Consider the following 15,789-nt stretch of genomic DNA (forward strand, 5'->3'; position numbering starts at 1 on the left):
ATACAATCCGGATATGCCAAAAAATTGGATTTGGCTGGCTGTCTGAACAAGGCTTTAGTCTGTTATTCGTGTTCGATCACTTGGTAGCCCTTTTGTCCATGCGGTTTCATTCAAGGTAGAATTTCACAGAAGTGCTGTCAACAGATGTAAGTAAGACATTCTCCGTCACCTTTAACATGCTCAAACAAAGCAATCTTTAGATAAACGTTTTCAAGTGTTTCTGGTGTGTCAGCTTTGATTTTCTGGGTACGTGGTTAGCTAAAACCGTGATTCAGACAAGCTAACATTAGCTCTGTTGAACCGCTGGTAAATGTCAGTGTTAAGCATCCAGTCAGGATCACCACTTCCGGTGGGGGAAGATGGCGGCGCAAATTCACATTTGCAGCGGCCTCACCCAGCACCATGTCTTTGTCCACGTGCGTGTCTAAGTTTGCCTTCGTTTGATGGCTGAGAGAGCTGGTGCAGGTTCAGCTGGGAGAGCCTGGTCTGCTGCGTCCTGTGGGTCCAGGGACCACGGCCCTGACTGGAGCTGCACCGACAGAACGCGGAAGTGGGGCAGGCTAAGCTAACTGCTAGCCCATGCAGATGGCAGTTCTGATAACACCAAGGGTGGTTGGGTGGCGGTCTCGCCTAGCGTTGACTGTGTTTTAGTGTTGTTGTGTGGAGTGTGGCGAGGTGTGTCGAAGGTGTCTGGCTGGGGGAGCTAGCGTTGGATTGGCTTGGGGATCCTGGTCTGCTGTGTCCAGTGGGCCCAGGGACCACGGCCCTGCCGGAGCTGCGCCTGAGGAGGAAACACCGAGGGCGGTCTGACAGGAAACGGAAGCGGGACAGGCTAAGCTAACTGCTAGCCCATGCAGACCAGCAGTTTTGACAGTCATCCTGGCTGGCGTTCACTCTCTGAACAGTGAAATTTTTTGGACTGTATTGCACTGAGTGGACTGTGTTGTTAACTTTGTTTTGTTTTTTTTTGTTTTTTTGTTTTGTTTGTTTTGCTTTGTTCTCTGTGTTTTTGTATATTTTTGGTGGTGTTGTTTTTGGGATATTTGGGATGTGTTTTTTTTTTTTTTTTTTTTGCCTTTTGTGTCACACTGCTGTGGGCTGAGGGGAAACTGAATTTTGTTTCTTTTGTATACGCAAGTGTGACACAAGTACATGAAAGAAATGGCAGTAAATTGTTCCTGGTTCCTGATATGATGTAAATAATATGTAATGTTAGATACTCATTTAAAATGTACAGTCAATACTAGACCTGCTTCCAATTACAAACGCAAGACAATGATCCTGTATCGTTCTGTTCGCAACAAAATCAGTTACCAACAGTTGTGAGTCACATCTATGACACCGTGTATGCTTAGTCAGTGTAAAAGGTCAGAGCATTTTGTCACTGAAATATTCAAGAAACACGCCACACGAAGCTTATGTATGTCAATATGCCATTATTCATTGAGTGTCAGCATCAGTATTCCCAATGCATGCTGTTTGCTAATTGGTATGCGACATAACTTTTATGATGTACTAAGCTCCTCCCCTCAGAGCCAAGACGGCGGCCTTGCTGGTTTGCGTTTCTGCGCCTTAGCACATGTCAGGTCGCATCCTGGCGGCCCGACAGCGCAGGACTTTCAGGAAGCTGTCGATTTTGTGCGAATCGCGGCGGAAGCAGGACAGCAGGAAGTGGAAGTTGATCAGCCGAGAGATTTTGTCTTGACCAAGGTCATTGCCCCCTCTGAAGGGCATGAGTGAGATGTTCTGGGAAGAGGGATCCATCTAGGAGGAGGAAAGGAGTAGAGGAAGGAGGGTTGGGGGAGGCAAAAGGGAAGGAAGTGACATGGGCAGGGCAAAATATGTTTACCACGGTCTACATTTACATTTCAGGTATTAGTGAGATGTCACATCTGTTTACAACGACTAGATTGTAGCCATATTGAAGAATAAAATTCAATTCTTAGATAACCAACCAAGAGCAAACGCAGTGATAAGAAACCCGTTAGGTTTAATGAAATCCATTAGGTTTAAAATGTATTTCTGTGACCTTAAATGGCCATGTCACAGAGAGGTAAACAACGGAGAGCTAAGTGCTTAGGAAAACTGGATGGACTATTTTTATCTCCAGAGAAGTTTTACTGACTGAAATCTGTGATTTCCATGATCTGCTCCTCCCTCTGGCAAGGAGAACTACAATCAAGCTTTAGCAGCCATTGTGGCTGGTGTTCCATCAGCTCAGCAGTAAACATTTCCTACCCTTGTAAAAATGGATCCTGGGACCAGAACTAACACAGACAGTCTAATGTATTACAAACTACATCACACTATATGGGAACACTGTTGTACAGTGAGATTAACAGAGGCATGGCCACAAGCATGGGGCTGTTATGAAAACATCTCCAAACTAAAAAGTAACATCATGTGATGCACTCTTGAGTGAGAGAATCCTTTCCCCCTGCCTAGAGGGCCGATTAGCTCTTATTTCTGACCAATTAAATCACAGTTACTTGAGTGACTTTTGTTGGGGAACATGTCTGGAGCTGAAGGAAACAGTAACCCGTGAGATATTCTGAGCAGAACACACTCCGAAGCGAAAAAGCCACACATGGCCTGCTCTGAGGTTAGTGTGGGTGATGGTGACAGCATGCTATTTGAGGAAAATGTTGCTAGCGTTATTGCCCAGAATGTTCCAGAGAAGATTAGTGCCCCTCATCTCTTCTCATCGTCAGCCGCTTCTCCGGGGTCAGGTCATGGTGGAAGCAAGCTAAGTAGAGCACTCCAGACGTCCCCCTCCCCAGCAACGCCCTCCAGCTCCTCCTGAGGGATCCCAAGGCGTTCCCAGGCCAGATTGGACATGTAGTCCCTCCAGCAAGTTCTGGGTCTACCCCGGGGTCTCCTCCTAGTTGGACGTGCCCGAAAAACCTCCGAAGGAAGGCACCCAGGAGGCATCCTAATCAGCTGTCCGAACCACCTCAACTGGCTCCTTTTGACGCGAAGGAGCAGCAGCTCAACTCTGATCTCCCTCCGGATGTCCGAGCTCCTCACCCTATCTCTAAGGCCGAGCCCTGACACCCTATGGGGGAAACTCATCTCAGCCGCTTGTATCCGCGATCTCACCCGTTCGGTCACTACCCAAAGCTCATGACCATAGGTTAGGGTTGGTGGAGGGTTGGGGTTAGTGCCCCTATTGAGCAGAAATTTGCTGCACAGCAGTCCACCCTGGACAGACTGAGTAACCGCATTGAAGACAACACTAAAAGAATAACTGAAACGGAGAGCCACTTTTCTGAGGGCAAAGACTGCACAACATCTATGGAGGGAAGGGTCACTGAACTTCAACAGAGTTAAGATACACATAAACCTGGCTTCCAGATACACTGTGACAGGAGACCAAGACAGGAACTATTAAGATTGACAAACAAAAATTCTTGCGGTGGTCAGGGAGAAAGGCGAGCTCACCTACCAGGGCAGCAAGATTTACATCCGCCAGGATCGATCGGCCCAGGTGAGGGAGGCCAGGCGTCAGTTCAATGTGATGTGTGAACAGCTTACTAGGAGAGGAGTACGGGTCCAAATGCGCTACCCGGCTGGTTTATGTGTTACATTCAACGGAGAGGAGCGCACCTTCTAAAGTCCACAAGATGTGACCTAAGAAAAGGGGAGCCCCTGGGCATACTTCAGGTACACTCGCAGCCAGTCAAGGATGTAGTTAAAATGCCTTTATTATTTTAGGGCATATCAAAGTAAAAAAAATCCTGATTTCTTTTCTTCCTTTAGTGATTTTATGAAGAGGTGGATGACTTTCTGAGCAGGAATGGACCCAAGTGAGTGCTGATTTTAGTAATTGATCAGCTGATATTGCACGTGCAGCGGAGACGAATAGTCTAAAATTTACCAAGTGCAGGATTAATGAGCAAGAACCAAACTGCATTATGTGTGACAAAAAGAGCGCTCCAAGAGACTGTTCTCTCAGGCGTTTTATTTATCAGAAAGATGTCTTTTCCGATCGCCTCTCTCGACTACTCGATAGATGGACTTTTTTTGTGACTTCCAGAGCAATCAGGTGAGTAGATGTGGGGCTCTTGCCCCCAAATTTGTTGAGGCTCCGTCATTTGTCTTGTTTCTTTTTGTCTTTTTCCCCTCTCACTGTGCTTGTTTTGGGCGAAAGCTGCGTGGAGTTTGCTTGATTCTGAGCAGGATTTGAAACAGGCCATAAATCTGGCCGGTTACTTACAAATCTTGCTCGTGGTAAAACCAAGCCAAATATAATCCCCTCTCTTGGTATTAGTATTTTACAACTGGACCTGTCATTTTTTTGATCATTTGATTTTGAGATACTTTATTACTTACTTATTATCCCTGTAGGGAAATTACGCTCTGCATTTAAGCCATCCTAGCTGTGCTAACATTTTCACTGGGAGTGATGAAGAAGGACAGGATTAGGAACGATTATATCGGAGGGACAGCTCAAGTTGGACAGTTTGGAGACAAAGCAAGAGAGACAAGATTGAGGTGGTCTGGACATGTGTGGAGGAGAGATGCTGGGTATATTGGGAGAAGGATGCTGAATATGGAGCTGCCAGGGAAGAGGAGAAGAGGAAGGCCAAAGAGGAGGTTTATGGATGTGGGGAGGGAGGACATGCAGGTGGCTGGTGTGACAGAGGAAGATGCAGAGGACAGGAAGACATGGAAACGGATGATCCGCTGTGGCGCCCCCTAACGGGAGCAGCCGGAAGTAGTAGTAGTAGTAATAGTAGTAGTAGTAGTAGTAGATTTAAGCCATCCTAGTTGTGTAGCTAGGAGCAGTGGGCAGCCACCGTGCAGCACCTGGGGACCAACTCCGGTTCCGTCTTGTCATGCCTCAGTCAGGGGCACAGGCAGGAGTACTAACCCTAACATGCATGTCTTTTTGATGGTGGGGGAAACAGGAGCACCCGGAGAAAAACCCACCGCAGACACGGGGAGAACATGCGAACTCCACACAGAGGACGGCCTGAGATGACCCCCAAGTTGGACAACCCCGGAGTTCGAACCCCAGGACCCTCTTGCTGTGAGGCAACAGCACTAACCTCTGTGCCACCATGCTGCCCAACATTCGTGCACGCCACCTTCTGGCTGTGGTTACAGATACATCTTCAGAGAGACTTTCATCGACTCCTAGGTTTGGGCTCCTCACTCCCCATGGAGTCTAGTCACTTGTGGTACAAATAATATAAATTCAGAAGCAAAGCGCAATCTTGTTATACACAACAGTATCAGAGTCTGACATGATATAACTAAATATCTGGGAGGGAAAAGTGGGAAATCCTCGCTGTCTCCTATCGTCCAAAATCCTGACTTTCCTGCAGGCGCTGGCTCATCTGTGTTCTCTTCTCGGCACGGGATCAGGAACTTGGTGACTTATTCAAAGGTAATGCTCTACTGTCCTTCCAGAGTTACAAGGGACATTTGATATTCCCAAAGAACATTTCTTTGGCTATCTGCAAATGAAGCATTTTATTTTTTCTCAGGTTACCGCCTTTTCTGTTAACTTCCCTTTTAGTGACGTAGAGACAGTTATTTTGGAGCAACAAAATGGAACACATGTATAGCATCATTTTATCTAGTTTTTTAAAAAAAACTCCACTGCCATCTCTTCTAAACTTCCCTATGTGTCCACAGGTATGTCATCTGGGCCAGCCGCCTTTCCACTCTTCATCCTCTTCATCGCTGCTCTCACTTCCTCCTTGCTAATCCACCACACTTCCTGATTCACTATCCCCACATCATCCAACCTTCTCTCTCTCTTATTTTCTTCATTCATCAGCCCCTCAAAGTACTCCTTCCGCCTTCTCAACACACTCTACTCACTTGTCAGCACATTTCCATCTCTATCCTTCATCACCGTAAACTGCTGCACATCCTTCCCAGCTCGGACCCTCTGTCTAGCCAATCGGTACAAGTCCACCTCTCTCTTCACTTTACGCCACATCTCCTTGTACTCCTGTCTACTTTCTTCATCTCTCTGACTATCCCACTTCTTCTTTGCCAACCTCTTCCTCTGTGTACTTTGCTGTACTTCCTCATTCCACCACCAAGTCTCCTTGTCTTCCTTCCTCTGTCCTGATGACACACCAAGTACCTTCCTAGCTGTCTCCCTCACTATTTCTGCAGTGGTTGTCCAGCCATCCGGCAACTCTTCACTACCACCCAGTGTCTGTCTTAACTCCTGCCTGAACTCCACACAACAGTCTTCCTTCTTCAACTTCCACCATTTGATCCTTGGCTCTGCCGTCACCCTCTTCCTCTTCTTGGTCTCCAAAGTCATCCTATAGACCACCGTCTGATGCTGCCTAGCTGTGTTCTGCCCTGTCACCACCTTGCAGTCTCCAGTCCCTTTCAGATCACGCCTCCTGCATTAAGATATAGTCCACCTGTGTGCACCTTCCCTCACTCTTATACGTCACCCCGTGTTCCTCCCTCTTCTTGAAATATGTATTCACCTCACCTGGACGACTGAATGAATCTATGTAAACACTGTTCTATAAATGGATTAAATGGAGACTTATTGTTATTTGGCAGTTGGCCAAAAGTCCCATTCAAGTTTCATTCATTCTCCATATGAGTGCTGCTTTATAAAAATGATTTCTTTCTTCTTGGACAAAAGTCTAACCTCTCTCTCTCCCTCTCTCTCTCTCTCTCTCTCTCTCTCTCTCTCTCTCTCTCTCTCTCTCTCTCTCTCTCTCTCTCTTTCTCTCTCTCTCCCCCTCTCTCTCTCTCTCTCTCTCTCTCTCTCTCTCTCTCTCTCTTTTTCTCTCTCTCTCTCTCTCTCTCTCTTTCTCTCTCTCTCTCTCTCTCTCTCTCTCTCTCTCTCTCTCTCTCTCTCTCTCTCTCTCTCTCTCTCTCTCTCTCTCTCTCTCTCTCTCTCTCTCTCTCTCCTCACCCACACACTCCTTTCATTTGACCCATACAAACGCGCACCTTATTGGACAGGATGTCCAGGCCGTCTACCAGACTCTTGGACTGGTCCTGTAGCTCCTGCACCTTGCTGCGGATGGCGCTGTGCGCCGGATGGGAAAAAGTGTTGGCCGCAGACGACAGGATCACAAGCGGGTCGGCCCAGGCCTGGAGCAGAGAGCGGATCAACGACAGCAGGTCCGACTCCTGGGCGAGAGGAGAGCAAGAATGGAGAGGTAAGAAGGAGTGGTGGGGAAGGAAAAAAAAGGAAAGGGGGAAGAGAGAGAAGAATGAGAGCAGGGTATCACTTCCTTATCCATGTTGGAAACCCAATTTGTTCTAACCTCAACCTAACCCTAACCTTACTCACGCTTACCCCTTGGGCCTGCACAAGCCAACAATAACAATAATCTCTCTGTCCGTCTGTCTGTATCTGTCTGTCTGTCTGATCGACTGTCTGTATCTGTCTGTCTGTCTCTGTATGACCGTCTGTCTGACTGTCTGTCTGTCTCTCTGCCTGACTGCTTGCCTGTCTGACCGTTCGTCTGTCTCACTGTCTGACTGTCTGTCTGTCTATCTCTCTGTCTGACGGTCTGTCTTGTCTGTCTGTCTGTTTGTCTGTCTCTCTGACTGTCTGTCTATCTGTCTGTATGCCTATCTCTCTGTCTGATGGTCTGTCTTGTCTGTCTGTCTGACTAGCTGTCTGTCTCTCTGACTGTCTAAAAAAGCCTGGTTTCTGGAGAAGGTTTAAAAAGCCTCAGTGTGATGGTAAAAGGGGGGTGAAGGAGAAAGATGGTGGATGATGAAGACTATATCAAAGGAGAGGAGACAGGAACAGGAAACGCCTGAACAGGAAGTGAAAGTAAACCAAAAACAACAGCAGGTGACTGTACCGGCACTCGCAGGGCCTGCTCCTTGTCATTGGGCGTCTGGAGAGAGGAGGTGTGGCACATCGAGGGGCGGGGCATTATGACCCGGCCGATAGGAGGCAAATGATTGTCCTGACAACGAAAGAGGCGTTGTGGGGGGTGAGTTGATGAAACTACCTCTGACGATCAGTTGGATGAAAGCTGAGTTTGAGGAAGCGTCCACTTAACAAATGCAAGTGTGTGCAAATAAGCTAACATGAACATGACTACAGGCATGCAGATATACACACAAACGGATGCAGAGAAAACACCGCACACACAGCACCGAGCACATCCATGAACGTTTGCACATCTGTGTATTTTTATTTTTAATTGTCTTTGATTTCGAGGTACTTCATTGATCCCCGTAGGGATCTTACGCTCTGCATCTAACCCCACCCTAGCTGTGTGGCTAGGAGCAGTGGGCGGCTGCCGTGCAGCACCCGGGGACCAACTCCAGTTCGTCTTGCCATGCCTCGGTCAGAGGCACAGACGGGAGTATGAACCCTAACATGGATGTCTTTTTAATGGTGGAGGAAACCGGAGCACCCGGAGAGAACCCACCGCAGACACAGGGAGAACATGCAAACTCGACACAGGATGACCAGACAGCATCCGGATGTGGGCCACTTCAGGCAGTGATGTGGCACTGATGGTCTTCTTCTGGCCCTGACAAAACGAGTGTGAGCCTGAAGTGGCCCACATGTGTAATAGCAAATATGGCCCAAATATGCCAAATCACATGTGGGCCTTTTTTGAAAAAGATGCGTTGCTCTGGGCAACATGTGATCTGGATGTGACCCTGAAGTGGCCCGTGTGGTAAATGGTGAATATGGCCCCAAATACCACAAAACAAATATGGGCCACCTTTGGCAAATATGTGGCATTGCTGTGGCTTGGTTCTGGCCCAGATCTGGCAAACAGAAGCGGACCACCCAAGTGCCGTCATTCCACGCGGTATGTGGGCCGGATGAAAGTGTCGGGTGTGGGACGGGTCCGGGCCACGGCAATTTTGCTATCTGGGCGACCTGGGATGACCCCCAAGGTTGGACAACCCCGGGACTCGAACCCAGGACCTTCTTGCTGTGTGAGGCGACATCGCTAACCACTGTGCCGCCATGCCACCCAGCATGCATGCATACATGTACAAACACACACACACGTTAATAAATGTTCAGATAAGCGTTCCTGGTTGCTGATATTGAACGATACCGACCAAGTCGTGAGTGAGCGAGGTGCTGAGAGAGTGTAGCCTGTCGGAGCGCTGGGAGGCTCTGTCGAGGAGGTCGTTCAGCGGGACGGCGTGGCTGGACGCCATGATGTACAGAACTATGGCAGAGAGAGAACCAAACCAACAGAGAGAAAAGTAGTGACTTATACAGAATTAACTTGCTCCCAAGTTGCTGCGTCTCATTCCTACTCTCCTGATCCATCTCGTAACTAGCCAGGATCAACAGGTGCTGCTGAGGGAACCAGTAAAACTGGGTAGTTTGCATGCAGGTCAGATGCATTGACCCCGATGTGGAAGTGCTCACGTGTGGCCTCGATGGCCCGGCGTCCCATTTACAACACCAGATTATACAGTAAGAGCCAAGGAAATCTGAAAATAGAAACAAGGAAAATGGAAAAAGAACACAATATAAAGAGGGAAAACCCTGTGTAATGTGTCTGTTTGACACCCATAACATGTTTGTCCTGGAGGAGGATCCCTCCTTTGTTGCTCTTCCTCAGGTTTCTCCTTTTTTTTGTGGAGTTTCTCCTCATCCCAGACGAGGGTCTAACGAAGGGGGTGTCGTCACATGTAAAGCCCTTTGGGACTACTTGGCAATTTTGGGGGAGGGGGATTTTTTTCCCCCCTTTTTCTCCCCAGTTGAACCCAGTCAATTACCCCACTCTTCTGAGCCGTCCCGGTCGCTGCTCCACCCCCTCTGCCGATCCACATGTGGAATCACCAGCCGCTTCTTTTCACCTGACAGTGAGGAGTTTCACCAGGGGTACGTAGCACATGGGAGGATCATGCTATTCCCCCCCCCCCCCGAACAGGCGCCCCGACCGACCAGAGGAGGTGCTAGTGCAGCGACCAGGACACATACCCACATCCAGCTTCCCACCCGCAGACACGGCCAATTGTGTCTGTAAGGATGCCCGACCAAGCTGGAGGTAACACGGGGATTCGAACCAGTGATCCCCGTGTTGGTAGGCAACGGAATGCGCTGTTATACTATCTGGACACCCCGGGCTACACAAGCCGCCGCTCCTTCGCGTAAGAAGGAGCCGGTTGAGGTGGTTCGGGCATCTGATCAGGATGCCTCCTGGGCACCTTCCTTTGGAGGTTTTCCGGGCACGGCCAACTGGGAGGACACCCCGGGGTAGACCCAGAACTCGCTGGAGGGACTACATGTCCAATCCGGCCTGGGAACGCCTTGGGATCCCCCAGGAGGAGCTGGAGGGCGTTGCTGGGGGGAGGGACGTCTGGAGTGCCCTACTTAGCTTGCTGCCACCGCGACCCGACCCTGGAGAAGCAGCTGATGATGAATGAATGAATGAATGAATGAATGAATGAGTGAATTGACCTTTTGTTTTGCTGTATGTTGTCATGTTGGCTCCTTTGTCCCCGCTACTGTCGGTCTACTGATGTCACGCTACCAGATCCTTCTCTGCTCCACCAGTCAGGAACGTCATTAAATGTCTGTGTTGTCCAATGGAAGCAGTCAACATGCTGTTGCGATTTGGGAGGTGTGCACGTGTTGTGTGTGTGTGTGTGTGTGTGTGTATGTGTGCGTGCACAAGGCTACACACACACACACACACACAGAGCCACACGGTTGTGTTGTTGTTGTTGTTGTTGTGTGAAGGCCCTGTTGAGGAGGCAGCAACAGCCAGACATCTGTTTTGTTTTTCTCGTTGCTTCAGCACATTCCTGAGCCGTGGCGGTCATCTTTTCAGCTCGAAAACACACATCTGTCCTCTAACGGCATCTCTCTCTTCTCTGCTGGAGACGGCGGGGGGACGGAAAAGAGGACAGGAGCAGGGAGGAGAGCGGGAGGATAGATGGAGAGTGAGAGCCAGCGAAGGAGAGGGAGATGGAGAGCCAGCAAAGGAGAGGGAGATGGAGAGCCAGCGAAGGAGAGGAAGATGGAGAGCCAGCGAAGGAGAGGGAGATGGAGAGCCAGAGAAGGAGAGGAAGATGGCCAGTTTAACAGGTACTTGCAGAAGTAAGTAGCGCCATTCTGACATGTGTGGTGAAAATGACCTACCTGAGAGAGCCGAATAATGTGAGAGTAATATGAATAATATATTTATGTCCTTCTTATTATTGTTCCCCTGCAGGACACACACACACACACACACACAGCTTGTCTCACCTGACAGGTAGAGTTTGAGTCCCCGGGATCGTCTGTGGGCCATTTCTCTTTTTTTGTCTGGCGTCTTTCCCCTTCTTTTGTTCCCTCTCTTCTCGCTCTGCCTCCCTCCATGTTGCCTGCTTTTTATTGGGGCTTCGCTCAAATCATTTGCTTATGCAGCAGCGGAGATGCTGCGTAATTGTGCGCTAATTTCTGCGAGCTGGTTTGGTCCGGCCCGTAATGAGAAACATGGTCCGGGGGATTTGACTGCTCATCGGGACACATGTACAGCCTGATTGAAGTGCATGTTCATGCATGCTCGTACGAGTGTGTGTGTGTTTGTGTGTGTGTCGAATCATTTTTCCTCACTCTAATGAACAAAATAAATAAAAACAGACCGCTACACAAGGTCTTATAACATCGCAGCACGTGTTGTCATCTTCCTCGTGACTTCCGTCCACAGTCAGCGATTATATTTATTTATGTTTTATTGTTTCGTTCCCTGTAGGCGGCACGGTGGCGCAGTGGTTAGCACGGTCACCTGACAGCAAGAAGGTCCTGGGTTCGAGCCCCGGGGTGGTCCAACCTTTGGGGGGTCGTCCCGGGTCGTCCTCTGTGTGGAGTTTGCATGTTCTCCCCGTGTCTGTGTGGGTTTCCTGCGGGTGCTCCGGTTTCCTCCCACAGTCCCAAGACATGGAGGTCAGGTGACTCTAAGACATGTAGGTCAGGTGACTCTAAGACATGGAGGTCAGGTGACTCTAAGACATGTAGGTCAGGTGACTCTAAGACATGGAGGTCAGGTGACTCTAAGACATGTAGGTCAGGTGACTCTAAGACATGTAGGTCAGGTGACTCTAAGACATGTAGGTCAGGTGACTCGGCCGTACTAAATTGTCCGTAGGTATGAACGTGTGTGTGATGGCCTGGCGGCCTGTCCAGGGTGTCTCCTCACCTGCCGCCCAATGACTGCTGGGATAGGCTGCTGGGATAGGCTCCAGCATCCCCGCCACCCTGAGAGCAGGATAAGCAGTTCGGATAAAGGATGGAGAGATGGATGGTTCTCTGTAACTAAGACAAGGCCAAACTGCCGGAAAACGCAAGTGAAAGAAGATCAACGCCAAATAATGAATGACAGAAAAGTCTCACACCAGGGGTTATTATTAGAGTGAAAAGCACAAAATGTCCGACTGTAAAAGGAAAAGTGCTCTGACTACATAGCTGCATGTTGCCGCTTCCGGTGTGGGAAGATGGCGGCACAAATTCACATTTGCAGCATGCCTCACCCGGTACCGTCCATGCAGTGTCTTTGTCCACGTCTGTGTCTAAGTTTGCCTTCGTTTGATGGCTGGGAGAGCTGGCGTTGGATCGGCTGGGGGAGCTTGGTCTGCTGCATCCGGTGGGCCCAGGGACCAAGGCCCTGCCCGGAGCTGCACCCGAATAAGAAACACCGAGGGTGGTCTGGCGGCAGCCTCACCTAGCCTTGACTGTGTTTTAGCGTCGTCGTGTGGAGTGCGGGGAGGTGCGTCGAGGGTGTCTGGCTGGGAGAGCTGGCGTTGGATCGGCCGGGAGAGCTTGGTCTGCCGCATCCAGTGGGCCCAGGGACCAAGGCCCTGTCCGGAGCTGCACCTGAATAAGAAACACCGAGGGCGGTCTGGTGGCAGCCTCACCTAGCCTTGACTGTGTTTTAGTGTGGTCGTGTGGAGTGCAGGGAGGTGTGTCGAGGGTGTCTGGCTGGGAGAGCTGGCGTTGGATCGGCCGGGAGAGCTTGGTCTGCTGCATCCTGTGGGCCCAGGGACCAAGGCCCTGCCCGGAGCTGCACCTGAATAAGAAACACCGAGGGCGGTCTGGCGGCAGCCTCACCTAGCCTTGACTGTGTTTTAGTGTGGTCGTGTGGAGTGCAGGGAGGTGTGTCGAGGGTGTCTGGCTGGGAGAGCTTGGTCTGCTGCGTCCTGTGGGCCCAGGGACCAAGGCCCTGTCCGGAGCTGCACCTGAATAAGAAACACCGAGGGCGGTCTGGCGGCAGCCTCACCTAGCCTTGACTGTGTTTTAGTGTGGTCGTGTGGAGTGCAGGGAGGTGTGTCGAGGGTGTCTGGCTGGGAGAGCTTGGTCTGCCGCACCTGACAGTGAGGAGTTTCACCGGGGGGACGTAGCACGTCGGAGGATCACGCTATTCCCCCCCCCCCAGTTTCCCCTCCCCCCTCGAACAGGCGCCCCGACTGACCAGAGGAGGTGCTAGTGCAGCGACCAGGACACGTACCCACATCCAGCCTCCCACCTGCAGACACGGCCAACTGTGTCTGTAGGGGCGCCCGACCAAGCCGGAAGCAACACGGGGATTCGAACCAGCGATCTCCATGTTGGTAGGCAACGGATTGGTACACTACACTACACTAGACCGCTACACGACCCGGACGCCCTAAAGACGAGTTTTTACAGACGAGTTTCTGTGAGTATGAGGTCGAGAGGGACTGTTGACAAATACATGCGACAAATAAGGTGTTGCCGAGTCCCGTTAGGAAGAAATGTCGTCGTCCGTCAAAAATCCCGGCGTCCTTAAAATGGTTCCAGTCCAACTACCAGGGCGCTTTTAGGTATTTGGAGGAGAGCCACTCAAAATGCAACGCTGGCCCTTTTTGTGACGTCAGGCTTGATTGACAGCTACTGGACGACAGTTTTGAAAAAAGAATAACGACACAGTTTTCATACAGTAAAGCGGTGAACATCCGTGGAAACACAACGGCACAAACACCCCAGGAAAGGAAAAGCAGGAAGAAAAGAAACAGTAAAGCAAGTTAATATAAAGATGCAAGACTGTGCGCTCTTTGGCACACGTCATAGGATAGCGCTACGCTAGCAGCACGGCTGCTTGGCTAAATGGAGAAGGAAGACATTTGTCATGTCAACATGTCTCCACCTTTACTTCCCTTTTTCATATGCTGAATAATAAAACCGAACGTTTTTACTTTTATCTTTCGGCCCTGTGCTGGTCTGGCGGCCTGTCCAGGGTGTCTCCCCGCCTGCTGCCCAGCGGCTGCTGGGACAGGCTGCAGCCTCCCCGCCACCCTGAGAGCAGGACAAGCGGTTTGGATAATGGATGGAGGGATGGAGGGATGGATGAACGGTGGATGTTTGCCCTTGCCAGTCCAGAATAAACCTGACGGAGTGGACATGTCCTGTTGTCCTGTACAGCACAAACCAGAAGTAGTGATCAGGTTTAAAAAAGGCCGTGGGCCTCACGCACCCAGCCCGCCGTTACAACGCCGTAAGGTCCTTCTGTCATTTTACCCATGAGCCTTTGCAGCTAGGGGCTCCTCTCGTGAAGTCCCAAGTCCTCACGGCGCAATATACATAATGTGCTTGTGCAAGAAGACATGCACACACATACACAGCATGTGTAGCTCACACACATGTGACACGTGTGTGACCTACACATGCGACTTCGGATACGCCGCAGTGTTGAAACTTATCAGCAAGGTGAAAGGTGTGTCTTTCAAATGTGGCATGTCTCTGTGTGGCCTCCACACACACACACAGACACACAGACACACACACACAGACACACACACACACACACACACACACACACACACGCACACGATTCTCAAATTTTTCCATGGAAGACTCTCTTCCCTCAAGTTAAGTTCCTCTTGTTGCCGGAACAGCCGTTTTGCTGTGCTGGCTTGTCCTTACCAGCAGTGTGCATGTGGATGTGCATGTGGATGTGCATGTGTCAAGCCAGTGTGTGTGTGTCTGTGTGTGTGTGTGTGTTTGTGTGTGTTGTGTGTGTGTCTGTGTGTGTGTTTTGTGTTTGCACATGCAGGGCAGGTGTATCCGAGGGTCAAACAGCTCAAGGACGTGGTTGCCTATCTGCAGCCTTGTCCTGGCCAGTAGTGGAAGACGCCCCTTCTCCACTACATGGTACCGGCTCGGCTCGGCTCGGCTCGGCTCGGCTCGGCTGGACCGGACTCGCAGAGTGTCGTTTTCCATTCCCGTAGCAGAACCCCTCGGTGTAGCTGGTCTGCACCGATTTCGGTACCCGCTCCAGTTTTGTCGGAACCTCGACAAAGGTGGTGCCAGGAAAGTGGCGGCGGTTTACCAAAATGCCGGTGCTTTCCAGCCACGGAACACGAAAAGGTCCAGTCGGGTCGAGCCGGCACCGTGCGGTGGGAAAGGGGCTTTGGTTACTACCGCAGCACAGTGCGTCTCATTCACGCCAGTAAAACAGGCGTAGTTGTGAGTTTAAGCGAGCTGACGGCTGGTGGGTGGAGTGACGGAGGTGGACCTAGAAAGGGAGGGCGGCGGAGGGAGACCGGAGGCGAGGGAGAGGAGGCACGGCAGCCAGACCTGAGGAGCTTCACTTGACGGTTATAAAGGGAAGTCGACCTCGCGGCAGCGCTCAACACGTGCGTGGACATGCGTGTCTATATGTACACGTATGTATATGTGCACCTCCCCATGCACACGCTGACAGGCAGGCTGGAATGCCTTGCTGGTTCAAAGGTCAGCCGTGGCAGGGTGACACAACAACCTGGCTAGCATACTGTCCTGCTGGTGGGCCTGGAATACTATAGGAGCCCCCCCCGCTCCCCCCCCCTCTCTCTCCCTCTACCTCTCTCCCC

The 15,789-nt window shown here is 50.6% G+C and overlaps 1 protein-coding gene across 1 annotated transcript; it reads right to left on the minus strand.

Annotated features, from left to right (window-relative positions):
- Positions 1-1,572: 1,572 nt before the first annotated feature.
- Positions 1,573-11,234, minus strand: prl (prolactin). The gene is made up of 5 exons (XM_056287843.1): positions 11,192-11,234; positions 9,043-9,155; positions 7,812-7,919; positions 6,943-7,125; positions 1,573-1,764 (listed from the first exon to the last, which is right to left on the minus strand). Exons 1-5 carry the CDS (start codon positions 11,232-11,234, stop codon positions 1,573-1,575), a joined length of 639 nt encoding a protein of 212 aa, XP_056143818.1.
- Positions 11,235-15,789: the final 4,555 nt, after the last annotated feature.

This window comes from Lampris incognitus, chromosome 10 (genome assembly GCF_029633865.1).
Source record: "Lampris incognitus isolate fLamInc1 chromosome 10, fLamInc1.hap2, whole genome shotgun sequence".
NCBI lineage: Eukaryota > Metazoa > Chordata > Actinopteri > Lampriformes > Lampridae > Lampris > Lampris incognitus.